This window comes from Mobula birostris, chromosome 1 (genome assembly GCF_030028105.1).
Source record: "Mobula birostris isolate sMobBir1 chromosome 1, sMobBir1.hap1, whole genome shotgun sequence".
Classification (NCBI taxonomy): Eukaryota; Metazoa; Chordata; class Chondrichthyes; order Myliobatiformes; family Myliobatidae; genus Mobula; species Mobula birostris.
The window spans coordinates 72,676,163-72,691,905 of NC_092370.1; the positions used below are offsets into that span (position 1 = coordinate 72,676,163).

Sequence of the window (15,743 nt, forward strand, 5' to 3'; positions counted from 1 at the left end):
GGGATTAGTTTGGTTAGGCACTTCAGAATCAAAATCAGGTTTATTATCACCAGCATGTGTCTTGAAATTTGCTAACTTAGCAGCAGCAGTTCAATGCCATACACAATATAGAAGAAGAAAATAAATAAATATTCAGTATACATATGTAGCTGCCCCCCCACCCCCCAGCCACCCTCAGGGTCGCTCGGCTCACTGCCGTCTAGAAAAACAGCCCTCGGCCCCACCAAACTGGGTAATTAGTTTGTGTGGATGCTGTGTGATGTACCCCACCCCGCCCAAATAACAGACAATACACCAGATATGATTAAATGATTTACAGTTTATAGATATTACTGGAACTATATAATTAATAGAGAATAAAATATAAAAGGAAAATAAAAGGCGCCACACTTATCAAAGTTCAATTTCTTCATGCACAAACAATTGGAGCTCAAGACCCTTCTTCTCTTTCCTTCGACCCCTCGGACCACCTCAACTGGCTGCCTGGGACCAACAACGGTGGTCGACCAGACGCTCTACACGAGTCCGTCTCATCTCCTCGCCGAACGCCCTCCTCGGGGTCCGACCCCGTTAGCGGACTCACAGCACCTGGTTCATCCTCTGTCCCTGTCCCCCGTCTTCTGCCCCAAAACCCCGCGCATACAGTATCTTCAAATACACCAAAAACATAACAACTATCCCAATTGGTTCATTCGTCCTCATATCAATAGATAATACAAAACAAACTGCTAGCGGGAAGGACTTTCTCAGCGTTTAACTTAAGAAAGAAGCATTCCTAAGTATAACATAACAAAGAAGCCATTTTAATTAGCCTCTGCAGTAACATAAAAGACGAAACCCCCTTACACATATATTAAATAGATTAAAATAGTGCAAAAACAGAAATAATACTTATTTAAAAAGTCAGGTAGTATTCACGGATTCAGTCCATTTAGGAATCGGATAGCAGAGGGGAAGAAGTTGTTCCTGAAACACTGAGTGTGTACCTTCAGGCTTCTGTATCTCCTACCCGATGGTAACAGTGAGAAAAGGGCATGCCCTGGGTGCTGGAAGTCCTTAATAATGGACGCTGCCTTTCTGAGACACTGCTCCTTGAAGATGTCCTGGCTACTTTGTAGGCTAGTACTCAAGATGGAACCAATTCAAGTTATGACCCACTGCAGCTTCTTTCGGTCCTGTGCAGTAGCCCCTCCAGACCAAACAGTGATGCAGCCTGTCAGAATGCTCTCCACGCTACATCTATATACGTTTTTGAGTGTACTTGTTGACATACCAAATCTCTTCAAACTCCTAATGAAGTATAGTCGCTGTCTTGCCTTCTTTATGACTACATCGATATGTTGAGACGAGGTTAGATCCTCAGAGATCTTGACACCTAGGAACTTGAAACTGCTCACTCTCTCCATTTCTGATCCCTCTATGAGGATTGGTATGTGTTCCTTCGTCTTACCCTTCCTGAAGCCCACAATCAGCTCTTTCATCTTACTGACGTTGAGTGCCAGGTTGTTGCTGCGACACCACTCCACTAGTTGGCATATCTCACTCCTGTATACCCTCTCATCACCACCTGAGATTCTACCAACAATGGTTGTATCGTCAGCAAATTTATAGATCATATTTGAGCTGCACCCAGCCACACAGTCATGGGTATAGAGTAGAGTAGAGTAGTGGGCTAAGCACACACCCGAGGTGCACCAGAGTTGATTATCAATGAGGATATGTTATCAACAATCTGCACAGATTGTGGTCTTCCGGTTAGGAAGTCGAGGATCCAATTGCAGAGGGAAGTACAGAGGCCCAGGTTCTGTAACTTCTCAATCAGGAGCGAGGGAATGATGGTGTTAAATGCTGAGCTATAGTCAATGAACAGCATCCTGACATAGGTGTTTGTATTGTCCAGGTGGTCCAAGGCCGTGTGAAGAGCCATTGACCTAATGTGGCAATAGGCAAATTGTAATGGATCCAGGTCCTTGTTGAGGCAGGAGCAAGTCTAGTCATGAACAACCTCTCAAAGCTTTTCATCACTGTAGATGTGAATGCAATAGTCATTAAGGCAGCTCACATTATTCTTCTTAGACACTGGTATAATTGCTGCCTTTTTGAAGCAAGTGGGGACTTCTGCCTTCCTGTTCCTGTGCTGTACTGTTCTGTGTTCTGCCTTTTTCCCACGAGCCCCTCTGGCTTCAGGTTTACCAGGGACCCAAGATCACACACTCTAATACTGTCTGACGTTGAGGGGAGCCACTCTCCCTCACCCTTGAGTTTAGCTCATCAGACCGTGTTTGAGATAAAGCTGTGGAGCCAGGTGACCCTGGCCCAAGCTGAGCTGAATTTTGGTGAGACCTCTTCACTATGCTGATGATTAAAGGCTGGGTGCTTATTAGCTGGAGTGCACTTTTCCTGCTTTAATGGGCATATTGTTGGGAAGAAGCCAGTGTTGTATCTGTACAGGAACAGTCAGGCAGAGGCATGGCTCATTCTGGGGCAGATATTCCAATATCTTGGCTGGGATTTTATCTGGTCCCGTGTTCTTTGTGCCCAGTGCTTCAGCTGTTTTCTGTTGGATTGAATGGAATTGTCTGTGACCATGAGGATCTCATGAGGAAGGTGAGATGGACACATCTTTGGCTGGATGTGGAGGTGAATGCTTCACCCTGCTCTATAACTCTTTCCAGGTCTTCCATAACTGAAGGTGGTGATGTTACCTGCTCCACTCACAAAAAGTCTGAAAACTTCGGTCTGCTCTGATTGGTTATAAGATTGCTTAGCTCTGTTTATGCTGATTTTGTTCAGCAGACACACAGTCTTTCAGTTTTAGGTAACCTTGTTGCTGCTCCCAGCATGCCTGTCCCTTCGTTGACCCTCTGGTTTAGCAGCAACATGGAGGGAGGCCGTGATGTTCAAGGATGTGGTACTGGGCATTTCTGCTGCAGATGGTCCACAACATGTTATTGATGCCCAGGCTTGAGCAGCCAGATCTGTCACGTTACTGAACTGAGCTATCACCTCGGCCCATTTTAAATAAGGAGGAAGCCAGCCTCCACCTTTCTTTCAGGTGGCACCCTGACCTCCACAACTCTTTGGATGAATTGTTTTCTCCTAAACTCCCATCTAACATTTCTGCAAAAAAGTCTGTCCACTATTGAAATATTGCTCCTGAAAGAAACATATCCTTTTCATTCACCACAATTCCCTTCCTCACAATTTTATACACCTCAATTAAATCACCTGTTTGCTTCTTTCCTGAAATAAACAAATAACAACAGTCGACCTTTCCACAAACACAGCCACTTTTACATCTCAAAGTCTCAGCTACTTACCATTCTCACACTCACACATTCTCATTCACACTTTCATACTCACCAACTCACTGTTGCCCTCACGTATTCACACTCACACCTTTACCAACCTCACACTCACATGTACACCAATCACATCTAGGTTCATACGCTCACCAATTTCTCACACATACACATACCAATCTCACATCCACCAATTTCACACAAGGACTCACACACTTACTGGTCTCATATTGATTCGACACATCCATCAGCTACAAACTCACCTTCACACTCCGCAGGCTGACAAAACTTGACATCGATTCGTGGTCCGACGCAGTCTCTGCCCCCATTGGCTGGCTTTGGATTTGAGCAGTCACGTGATCTGGTCATGTGCCCAATCCCCCCACAACTGCGGGAACAGGAAGTCCAAGGGCTCCAAGTGGAAAATTGTCCGTCAAGGACACAGGAGGTGAACGAGCAATTCAGGCGTCCGTGGCTGCAAGTGCTGGAAGGAAACAAAGACAGTTCACACAATGATATGTTACCCTGGCATACTCATCACACAACTGTACATTAACCTGGCACACTCATCGCACAGCTGTACATTAACCTGGCCCACTCATCTCATATTCATAGAGTCAAAGTGTAACTGAGTTATACGGCATGGAATCAGGCTTTTCATCCTATCTCATCCATATCGACCAAGTTAATACAATCATACGCCAGCCTTGCACACTCACCTCGTACTCTTTCACATACCTTTCTCCCTAGAGTGTCAGAGGCTAAGGTATTTAAATTAAGAATTAAGGTAGACAGAAATTTTCCCTGGGATGAAATGTCAGACGCCAGAGAGCAAGCTTTTAATATCTCTATCAAGTCACCTCTCATTTTCCTTCACTCCAAAGAGGAAATCTCAAAATCACTCAACCTATTATCATTGCTCTCCATTCCAGATGCATTCTGTTAATCTACTCTGCATCCTCTCTAAAGCTTCCACATCCTTCCTACACTCAGTGGCCACTTTATTACATATCTCCTGCATCTAATAAAATGGCCACTAGTGTATGTTCTTGGTCTTCTACTGCTGTAGCCCATCCACTTTAAGGTTCAACATATGCGTTCAGAGATGCTCTTCCGCACACCACATTGTCATGCATGGTTATTTGAGTTACTGGTCCCTTTTTGTCTGCTTGAACTAGTCTGGCATTCTCCTCTGACCTCTCTCAGTAACAAAGCTTTTTTGCCCACAGAACTGTCGCTCACTGGATTTTTTTTTTTAAAGTTTCTGCACCAGTCTCTGTAAACATTAGAGATGGGTCTGCTTAAAAATCCCAGGAGATAAGCAGTTTGTATCTGGCAGCAACAATCATTCCACAGTCAAAGTTACTTCGACCACATTTCTTCCCCATTCTGATGTTTGGTCTAAACAACAACTAAATCCCTTGACCATATCTGCATACTTTTATGCATTGAGTTGCTGCCACATGATTAGCTGATTAAATATTTGCATTAATGAGCAGATGTACAGCTGTACCTAATAAAGTGGCTCCTGAATTTATAATGAGGCAACCAGAACTGAACACAGTACTCCCAGCGTGGTCTATCTAGAGTTTTATGGAGGTGTAACATTAACTCATGGCTCTTAAATTCAGTAAGACATGCCATATGCCTTCTTAACCACCTTACATTGGCAACTATGAGAATCTATGAACCAGAATCCCAAGGTTCCACTGTTCCTCCACTAAGAATCCTACCCTGTACTCTGCCTACAAGTTATACCTTCCACAATGTATCACTTCACACTTATGTTTCACGGCTGTCTGTTAGATGAATCTCAAGGATATATAATGTATACATACTTCGATAATAAATGTACTTTGAACTTTTTTGAACCTTTGGATTGAACTTCATCTGCCACTTCCCAGCCCAACTCTGCATTCTATCAATGACCCTTTGAAATTTACAACAACCTTCTACTCTATCCACTACCCTTCATGTCTTCTGTAAACTTACCAACCCAGCCTTCCGCTTCCTCTTCTAAGTTGTTCATAAAAATCTCTAGAAGTAGGAATCCCATAACAGATCCCTGCGGAACACCATTGGTCACTCACCTGCACTCAGAATACGTTCATCTACTACATGCCCTGCCTTCTGAGGGCAAGTCAATTCTGAATTCGCACAGCCAAGTTTCCCTGAATTTCATGTCCTACCTAAGGGAACCTAGTCAAACACCTTACTAAAATCCACGTCAACCGCTCGATCTTCATCTATTTGTTTTGTCATTTCCTCAGGCTTGCAAGGCATGACCTATACCTCACAAGGTCATTTTCATTATTCCTAATCAGCCTACGCTTCTCCAAATGAGTGTAAATCCTACCGCTAAGAATCCTTTCCAATAGTTTGCCCACCACTGGGTCTATAATTCCCAGGATGATCCCAGTTACCTTTTTTAAAACATGAACCCTCGGTCTTCTGGGACTACTCCTGTGGGCAGTGAGTACACAAATGTCCTTTAACATCTGCCGGACGATGCTGAGGATGTTCTACGAGTCTGTGGTGGCCAGTGCTATTATGTTTGCTGTTGTGTGCTGGGGCGGCAGGCTGAGGGTAGCAGACACCAACAGAATCAACAAACACATTCATAAGGCCAGTGATGTTGTGGGGATGGAACTGGACTCTCTGATGATGGTGTCTGAAAAGAGGATGCTGTCCAAGTTGCCTGCCATCTTGGACAATGTCTCCCATCCACTACACAATGTACTACATAATGGCCAGAGACTCATTCCACCAAGATGCAACACAGAGCGTTATAGGAAGTCATTCCTGCCTGTGGCCATCAAACTTTACAACTCCTCCCTTGGAGGATCAGACACCCTGAGCCAATAGGCTGGTCCTAGACTTATTTCCTGGCACAATTTACATATTTACATATTACTATTTAACTATTTATGGTTTTATTAGATTTATTATTTATGGTGCAACTGTAACAAAAATCAATTTCCCCCGAGATCAATGAAGTATGACTATGACTAAATATCCTCACCAAAGGTGCAGTAGTTCCTTCCGTTGCTTCCCATAGTAACCTGAGTACCTCCTAATGATTTTCGAAAGTTTGAGCACGTTTTTTTCTTAATTTTGACATGTTCCAGTGTATCAGCCTGTTTCACACTGACCTCACATTCATCAAGGTCCCTCTCACTGGTGAATACTGGAGAAAAGTTTTCATTAGGAACCTCCCCTACCACATCCAACTCCAGGCATATGAACAGAGGGATATGGATGATTCACAGGAGGAGAACATTGAATATAAATTGGCACAACATCATGAATCAAATTGTCTCAGAAGCGCTGCACTGTTCTATATGTACAACGCTCTCACATAACCACCTATTGCATACTGATCCCTCACTGCCACACCCCACTGTACTGGACAATTATAGGACCATGAGAAAGCAATTTGAACTTAACAGGAACACTAACCCCTTTGTCCCTTTCCACCAAGCCAACTCTGTATCCAATTGGTTAGCTCTCCCTGGATCCCAAGTGATCTCATCCTTCAGACCACCCTAACACAAGGGACCTTGTCAAAAGCCTTGTAAAGTCCATGTTGATGATGTCTACTATCCTGCTGTTATTAATCCTTTTGGTCAACCCTTCAGAACCTTCATGACAGTGGGAACAAATCCACTAAGAAGTTTCAGGTTTGTACGGACAGTGTTGTTGTTGTTCGTCCATCGTTGACATCGATGAGGAGCTCGACACTATAATGATGGTGTCGAGACTAGCGCGTGATTTGGATCTAAGTGAGGGAAAGTTGCGCCATAGAAGACTGTGGGACTAACAGGAAATCTTTCACAGCCAGAGAAAACCCAATGGACAAAACAACCCTTTCCTGTCCTTGTGTTTTATACAGCAATGACTTTGTTCTTTGCGAAGTTTTCTCCAATCAGTTGTCTCATTGTCTCTACATTGAGTGATACCAGCTGCTGATCATCTGTAGGCACCGATTGCCTCAAAATGAATATCTCCTCACCAGTTGCTGCACTCGTACTGCAGAGTGACTCCCGGAGAGACCTCCTCCTGTAGAATGGCCCCATCCTCTGTCAGGAAAGTGGGAATGATCGACGGATTCAGAGAATGATTCCGGAATAACTGCAGAATGTCCTCAGTTATAACACAGCTGCACTCCTGGGTGGGAAACACAGATTTCAAGGTAATCAATCTCGAGTCCGAAGAGGAAAAAGATTGATCAGACTGTGGAAATCTACAGGTCACATCAACCCCTTCGTGTTCTGAGCAGGGTGTGGGGCCCTTGTGCTCCCTGCATCCAGACTGACATGAACAAACATGTGCACACTCGGATCAACACTTACTGACATGAACAAACACGTGCACACAGATCAACACTTACTGACATGAACAAACACGTGCACACAGATCGACACTTACTGACATGAACAAACACGTGCACACAGATCGACACTTACTGACATGAACAAACATGTGCACACTCAGATCGACACTTACTGTGCCTATAAAAAGTATTCTCTCCTTTTGGAAATTTTCATATTTTATTGTTTTACGACACTGAATCACAGTGGATTTAATTTGGTCTTTTTTGACACTGATCAACAGAAAGACTCTTTTGTGTCACATTGAAAACAGATTCCTACAAAGTGATCTAAATTAATTACAAATATAAAACACAAAATAATTGATTGCATAAGTATTCACCCCCCCCCCTTAATGTGACACACCAAATAATCACCAATGCAATCAATTGGTTTTAGAATTCACATAATTAGTTAAATGGAGATCACTGTGTGCAGTCGAGGTGTTTCAATTGACTGTAGTGAAAAACACACCTGCATCTTTGGAAGGTCCAACAACTGGTGAGTCAGTATCCTGGCAAAAACTACACCATGAAGACAAAAAAAAATTCCAAGCAACTCGACGAAATGGTTATTGAAAAGCACAAGTCAGGAGATGGAAACAAGACAATTTCTGAGTCACTGAATATCCCTTGGAGTACAGTTAAGTCAGTCATCAAGAAATGCAAAGAATATGGCATAGCTGTAACCCTGCCAAGAGCAGGCTGTCCTACAACAACTCTAGAGGAGTTACAAGCTTCAATGGTTTAGAGGGGAGAGGCTGCACATACAACTGTTGCCCGGGTGCTTCACCAGTCACAGCTTTATGGGAGAGTGGCAAAGAGAAAGCCACTGTTGAAAGAAACTGACATGAATTCTCAGCTAGAGTTTGCCAGAAGGCATGTAGGAGACTCTGAAGTCAGCTGGGAGAAGATTCTATGGTCTGATAAAACCAAAATTGAGCTTTTTGGCCATCAGAATAAACGTTATGTTTGGTGTAAGCTAAACACGGCACATAATCAAAAACACACCATCTCTTCCTTGGTGGTGGCTGCATCATACTGTGGGGATGCTTCACTGCAGCAGGCCCTGGAAGGCTTGTAAAGGTGGAAAGTAAAACAAATGCAGCAAAATACAGGGAAATCCTGGAGGGAAACTCAGCGCAGTCTGCAAGAGAATGGTGACTTGGGAGAAGATTTGTTTTCCAGCAAGACAATGACCCCTAGCATAAAGCTAAATCTTCACAGGAATGGCTTAAAAACAACATAGTTAATGTCCTGGATTGGCCAAGTCAGAGTCCAGACCTCAATCCAGTTGAGAATTTGTGGCTGGACTTGCAAAGGGCTGTTCACTCACGATCCCCATGCAATCTGACAGAGATTGAGCAATTTTGTAAAGAAGAATGAGGAAAAATTACAGTGTCCAGATGTGCAAAGCTGATAGGGACCTATCCACACAGACTACTCAAGGGTGTAATTGCTGCCAGAGGTGCATCTACTCAATACTGACTTGAAAGGGGTGAGTACTTACAGAAACAATTATTTTGTGTTTTATATTTGTAATTAATTTAGTTCACTTTGTAGAGATCTGTTTCCACTTTGACACAAAAGAGTTTTTTTCTGTTGATCAGTGTCAAAAAAAAAACAAATTAAGTTCACTGTGATTGTACTGTTCAATAAAACATGGGAACTTCCAAGGAGGATGAATACTTTTTATGGGTACTGTACACTGACCAACAGAAGACACACAAACACAGGGTCTAAGACAGACTGACAGACAGACAGACTCAATACAATGAATCACAATCAGGACTATTATCATTGACATATGACATGAAATTTCTTGTTTTACGGCAGCAATACAATGTAAACATAATTTTTTTCTAACTTACAAAAATAAATAGTGGAAAAAAGGACTAATGTGACAATGTTCATGGACCGTTTAGACATCTGATGGTGGAGGGGAAGAAACTGTTTCTGAATCATTGAGTGTGTGTCTTTTGTGAGGCTCCTGTACCTCCTTCCTGATGAAAATAATGAAAAAACGGAATATCCTGGCTAGCGAGGGGCCTTAATGATGGATGCTGCCTTCTCAAGGGAGGAAAGGCTTGCGTCTGTTTTGGAGCTGGCTGTGTCTACAGCCCCAGCAGCCTCCTGTGACTTGTCTATTGGAGGCTTCATACCAGACCCTGACGTAACCAGGCAAAACGCTCTCCACCATACATCTTTAGAAACTTGTAGGAGTCTTTGGTGACATACCATATCTCCTCAAACTCTAAACGAAGAAGAGCCTTGGGGCACCTTCTTTGTGGCTGCATCAATATGTTGGGCCCAGGACTGATCCTCCGAGATATCACCCAGGAATGTAAATGTAATCATCTGAAGAACCAGTCATAGATGGAGCTAGAGCAAACCTGCAGTCAAAGATCAACACCTGCACTGTATGGGAATGAGCAAAGACTGGAAACTGAGCCCTTGTCCTGCACCTTCACGGAGCCTTCTGACATCTCACCTTGACACAGGTTCCATTGTGCAGGTACATGTTGACAGGACAGTGGCATCCCTCTTCACAGCCATCGCTGAAACAATCCACCAGGCCACTGAGATGAGCACAGCTGTAGGGACAACCCTCGGCACCCACACACTCCCGGTACAACCGATCTGATGGACAGCCAACCTCTACAAACAGAAGAACGGGCACTGAGGAAACTGGAAACCCTGCACGGCACAGGAGGTGGGATGTTATGTTGCGGTTGTAGAAGATGTAGATAAGGATGTAGAAGATGCAGGTGAGGACACGTTTGAAATGCCATGTTCAATATTGGTCCTGCTGTAGGAAAGGTGCCGATAAGCTGGATAGAGTGCAGAAGATGTTGCTAGAAGTCAAGAGACAGAGTAATGGAGAGAGGTTGTGCTGGTTGGAACTTTATTGGAACCAGGCAGAACCCCAAACTTCCACACAGACAACTGGATGCTGTAAATTACTTCTCACATACAGGATATCTGTGGAATCTGGGGAGAATGGAATTCAGTGGGGGGAAACCGATTACTCTAGGGGAACAGCATAGACTTGGTGGTCACAATGGCCTCCAATGTCCGATGGAAGTGCAGCCTATTTAATCTCCACAGTTCCACCAATAGGAACAGTGGTGGTGCAGAGGTTAGATTACAGGATCCAATCCGGGGAGGCATATTCCAATTTCATCCCACCAGCTGTGGAATTTACAATTGTTTAGAATAAACAGTCATTGGTAATACCGACCACAAAACCATTGATTTGGCTAAAGCCCAACCCATTAGGTTTGCTGATGCTTTAGAGGAGAGGAAATGTACTGTCCTTCCCTGGTCTGGGCAATGCGCGACTCCAGAGGGGCTGGCTCTGAAACGGCTGCAGTCAGAGACATGTGGCACAAGTGGAGATGGGGCAGAGGCAGATACGGATGGTGTGTGAGGGAGACAGTATAGGAGAGATGGGGGAGGTGATGTCGGGGGATGAGGGTCGGTGTGGAGGATTGGGGAAATATTGTGGGATGATGGGGAGATGGTGTTGGGGGAGAAATGGACAGACGACGTGGGGGACGGGGAGGGATAGAGAGACGGTGTAGAGATGGAGGGGCAGTGTAAAGACATGGAAGCATGGATAAATAGAAAGAGAAAGAGAACTAGATAAAATGATGAAGGTCTGAGGTGGGAAACACCAAGAATGGGTCAGGGTCAGAGTGAAAGAGTCTGTCTATATCTTATTGAACAGCGCAGGGTTGAACTAACTCACCGAGACAAACCTGAGTGTGACACGTTTTACTCTGCACTGGGAATCCCTCACAGGGAGGATTATGACAGAATCGAGTCCGGATCTGCTCCCCACCTCCACATGACACGCTGCACTGTGACCATGGCGACCATTTGCTCCACCCCAATTGATCTGCCATGGAACGGAAGGAACAGCCATATTGACAATGTAATTTACATTTGACAAGTGACATGAAGGTGGAAGCATCACCGGAAACTCACCCCCACAGGTGCCATTACAGTCACGTGACTCCCGATCACTGCCCACGCACATGTCCCTGAGGTCTGAGCCACAGCTTCGGTACCGAGTCTCCAACCCTGCTCCACAGGAACTGGAACACGAGCTCCACGCTGACCATGGCCTCCAGTCTAAGATGGTGTATATAGGGATACTGGGATCAGGGCTAGTCTTGGAAAACTGGTCAGTATCAAGATAATGGGAACCAGCATCAGCAGCTGGAATCAAGGTGTGAAACATCAGGGCAACAGAAGGATAAGTGAAATAATAACTAGGAGGAGGGAATGATTTAGTCCGTGCATTTATTCTGCAGTTCAATGAACTATAGCTTCAATGCGACAGATTTCACAAGCCCACCTTTCCCCTGTATCACTCTCTATACTTAGCTAGCAGGAACCTGCCACCATCACCTGGCACGGTTGCCGCTTGTGGAAGGATATTCCAATTCACCATCTCCAGCATCAGAAAGTGTTTCCGAACTTCCCCCCTGAGAAGACTGGCATTGATTTTTTTGGTCTCTGCTTCCTAGTCTCAGACTCTTCAACAGGTGGGCACCCTTCTCCATCCACCCTGCTATAGAGCCATACTGCATGGAAGCAGCCCACTGACTCAATAGGCACCCATCCATATTACTCCAACCTCCAGCACTTGGTCTGAAGACTTCACTTTAAGTGCTTGTCCAAATATTTATTTAATACGGCAAATAACTCTACTTCCACCACTTTCTCTGGCAGTGTGTTCCAGGAGCTCTCCATTCTCTGGGTGAAGAAGGTCCCCTCAGTTCCCCACTAAATCTCTTGTCACAGCGTAAATTTATGTCCTCTCGTTCAATTCCACCCTGATGCTGAGTTATAGACCACTAAAGCACAGAAACAGGCCCTACAGCCCATCTAGGCCATGCCAAACTTTTATTCTGCCTATTTCCAACCCCATACCTTGGCTATATCCCTCCATGCCCCTCCCATCCATGTACTTACCCAAACTTCTCTTAGATGTTGGCAATCAAACCTTCAATCACCGCTTCTGCCGGCAGCTCGTTCCAAACATGCACCACCCTCTAACTGTGGAAGCTCCCCTTAAATATTTCACTTTTCAACCTTAATCTACGTCCTCTAGTTCTAGTCTCACCCAAACACAGTGTAAAAATCCTGCTTGTATTCACCCTATCTATATCCCACACAATTTTGTATACTTCCATCAAATCTCTCCTCATTCGCCTACACTCCAGGGAATAAAGTGCTGACATGTTCAGACTTTCCCAATAACCATAAGACACAGAAGCAGAATTAGGCCATTCACTCCATCGAGTCTGCTCTACTATTCCATCATGGCTGATTCTCTATCACTCTCAACCCCATTCTTCTGGCTTCTCCCCATAAATTTTGACATCCTAAATAAGCAAGAACGTATCAACCTCCATTTTATGACTTGGCCTCCACAGCAATCTGTGGCAATGAATTCTAAGGATTCACCACCTTCTGGCTAAAGAAATTCCTTCTAAAGAGACGTCCTTCTATTCTGAGACTGTGTCCTCTGGTTCTAGACTCTCCCACCAGGAACTATCCTCCCCATGTCCACTTTATCTAGTCCTTTCAATATTTAACAGGATTCAATGAGATCCCTCCTCCTCATTCATCTAAACCAGGGGTCCCCAACCTTTTTTGCACCGCGGACCGGTTTAATATTGACAATATTCTTGCTGACCGGCCGACCTGGGGGTGGGGGTGGTGTTCAAGTAGGGTTAAACTCACCTCAACATGTCCTTTGCAGTTAGGGTTGCCAACTTTCTCACTCCCAAATAAGGGATGAAAGTAGCAGTCAAATCCCGGGACACTTGTGTTTACTCCAGGAAAGACTACCATGACCGTGAAGCCTTGCGCAGGCACCTGTGTGCGCAGGCATGAGTAACGTACGCCTATGTGATGTGCACATGCGCGTACGTGCCGACTTTTTCCCCCACAAATCGGTTTTGGCTTAATCTTCCCGACTACACTGTACATACGTTACTTCTACTTTATATAGGCTGTGTATTTATCATATCATTCCTGCTTGTACTATATGTTAGTGTTATTTTAGGTTTTATGTGTTATTTGGTATGATCTGGTAGGTTATTTTTTGGGTCTGAGGATGCTCAAAAATTTTTCCCCTATAAATTAATGGTGATTGCTTCTTCGCTTCACGCCATTTCGGCACAAAAGGTTTCATAGGAACACTCTACCTTCGCGGGGGAAATACGGGACAAGGGCGGTCCCGTATGGGACAAACCAATTTAGTCAATATACGGGATGTCCCGGCAAATACAGGACTGTTGGCAACCCTATGTTCAAGTTCAACAGTGTGTGACAGGGAATGAGGAAAGGCGCAGCTGACTCATATCGTTTCCTCACGGCCCGGTAGCATATGCTCTGCGGCCCGGTTCCGGTCCGCAGCCCGGTGGTTGGGAACCGCTGATCTAAACTCCAGCGAGTACAGGCCCAGAGCCATCAAATGCTCTTTCATACATTAACATTTTCATTCCCACAACAGTTCTCATGAACTTCCTCCTGACCCTCTACAATGCCAGCACATCCTTTCTTAAATAAGCAGCCCAAAACTGCTCTCAATACTCAAATTGCAGTCTGACCAATATCTTATAAAGCCTCAGCATTACATCTTTGCTTTTATATTCTAGTCCCCTCAAAATGAATGATAAGATAACATTTGCCTTTCTTACCACCGACTCAACCCTCATGTTAATCTTTAGGGAATACTGCACAAGGACTCTCAAATCCCTTTGTGCTTTGGATTTTTGAACTTCTTCCCTATTTAGAAAATAGCCTACAACTTTAGTACTTCCTGACACTGTATTCCATTTGCCACTTCTTCACCCATTCATCCAATCTTTCTAAGTCCTCTGCAGACCACCCGTTTCCTCAACATTATCTGTCCTTCCACCTGTCTTTGTATTATCCGCAAACTCAGCCACAAAGCCATCAATTGTTATCCAAATCACTGACGTATCACATGAAACAAAGCAATCCCAACACTGACCCCTGCAGAACACCACCAGTCACCACAACCAACCAGAAGAGGCCCCACTTTATTTCCCGTCATTGCCTCCTGCCAGTTAGACAGTCTTCTATCCATGCTAGCATCTTCCCTGTAAAACCACGGGATCTAAATCTTGTTTAGCAGCCTCATCTGCAGCACCTTGTCAAAGGGGTTCTGAAAATCTAAGTCAGCAACATCCATTGACTCTCCTTTGTCTATCCAGCCTGTTATTGGCCTATAATTTCCTGTCTTTTGCCTACCTCCTTTCTTAAAGAGTGGAGTGATATTTGCAACTTTCCATTCCTCCAGAACCATTCCAGAATCTAGTGCTTCTTCAAAGATTCACAATCTACCTTATTTGCTATACTGCATACAGTCAATTATAATACTTCTAGTCATATTTCCATCACCGTTTTCAATTTTGCATCCATGGTATCAGAAGTGAATTTCTAATCCTTTCATAACTTCTCCTGCACTCTCCTTCTCTTTTACTTTATCCAGCTTTTCCACACTGTTGAACCCACCCCATACTATTTAGTTTAAATACATACTTCATAACTCATCCTACTGACTGAAATTTTCCTTATCAACTGCCCGTCCTTACTCACAGTCTCACTACATACTGCATGTATTTGTATACCAACTGCCTTATTCTCTACCCTATCAATTTAGTTCCCATCCCTCCGCCAAATTAGTTTAAATCATCCCCAACAGTTCCAGCAAACCTGCCTGCAATGATATTGGACCCGCTCAAGTTCAGGTTTAACCCATTCTCTTTGTACAAGTTATACATTCCCCAGAAGAGATCCCAATGATCCAGGAATCTGAAACCCCACCCCCTGCACAAATTCCTCAGTAACGCATTAATCTACCAAATCATCCTATTCTTACTCTCACTGGTATGTGGCACAGGTAGCAATCCAGAGACTACCACCCTGAGATCCTACTTTACAGCTTTCTACCTGTATTCTCTCTTCAGCACCTCATCCCTTTTCCTACCCATGTTGTTAGTATCAATATGTACCACAACTTCTAG

At 44.2% G+C, this 15,743-nt stretch overlaps 1 protein-coding gene across 1 annotated transcript in view; it reads right to left on the reverse strand.

Moving 5' to 3' along the window:
- Window positions 1–15,743, reverse strand: part of sspo (SCO-spondin) — a 311,321-nt gene that overhangs the window by 121,341 nt on the left and 174,237 nt on the right. Inside the window, 5 exon segments of the mRNA XM_072245202.1 lie at window positions 3,566–3,786; window positions 7,315–7,469; window positions 10,163–10,329; window positions 11,423–11,572; window positions 11,662–11,808. Coding sequence (XP_072101303.1) covers window positions 3,566–3,786; window positions 7,315–7,469; window positions 10,163–10,329; window positions 11,423–11,572; window positions 11,662–11,808 — 840 coding nt within the window.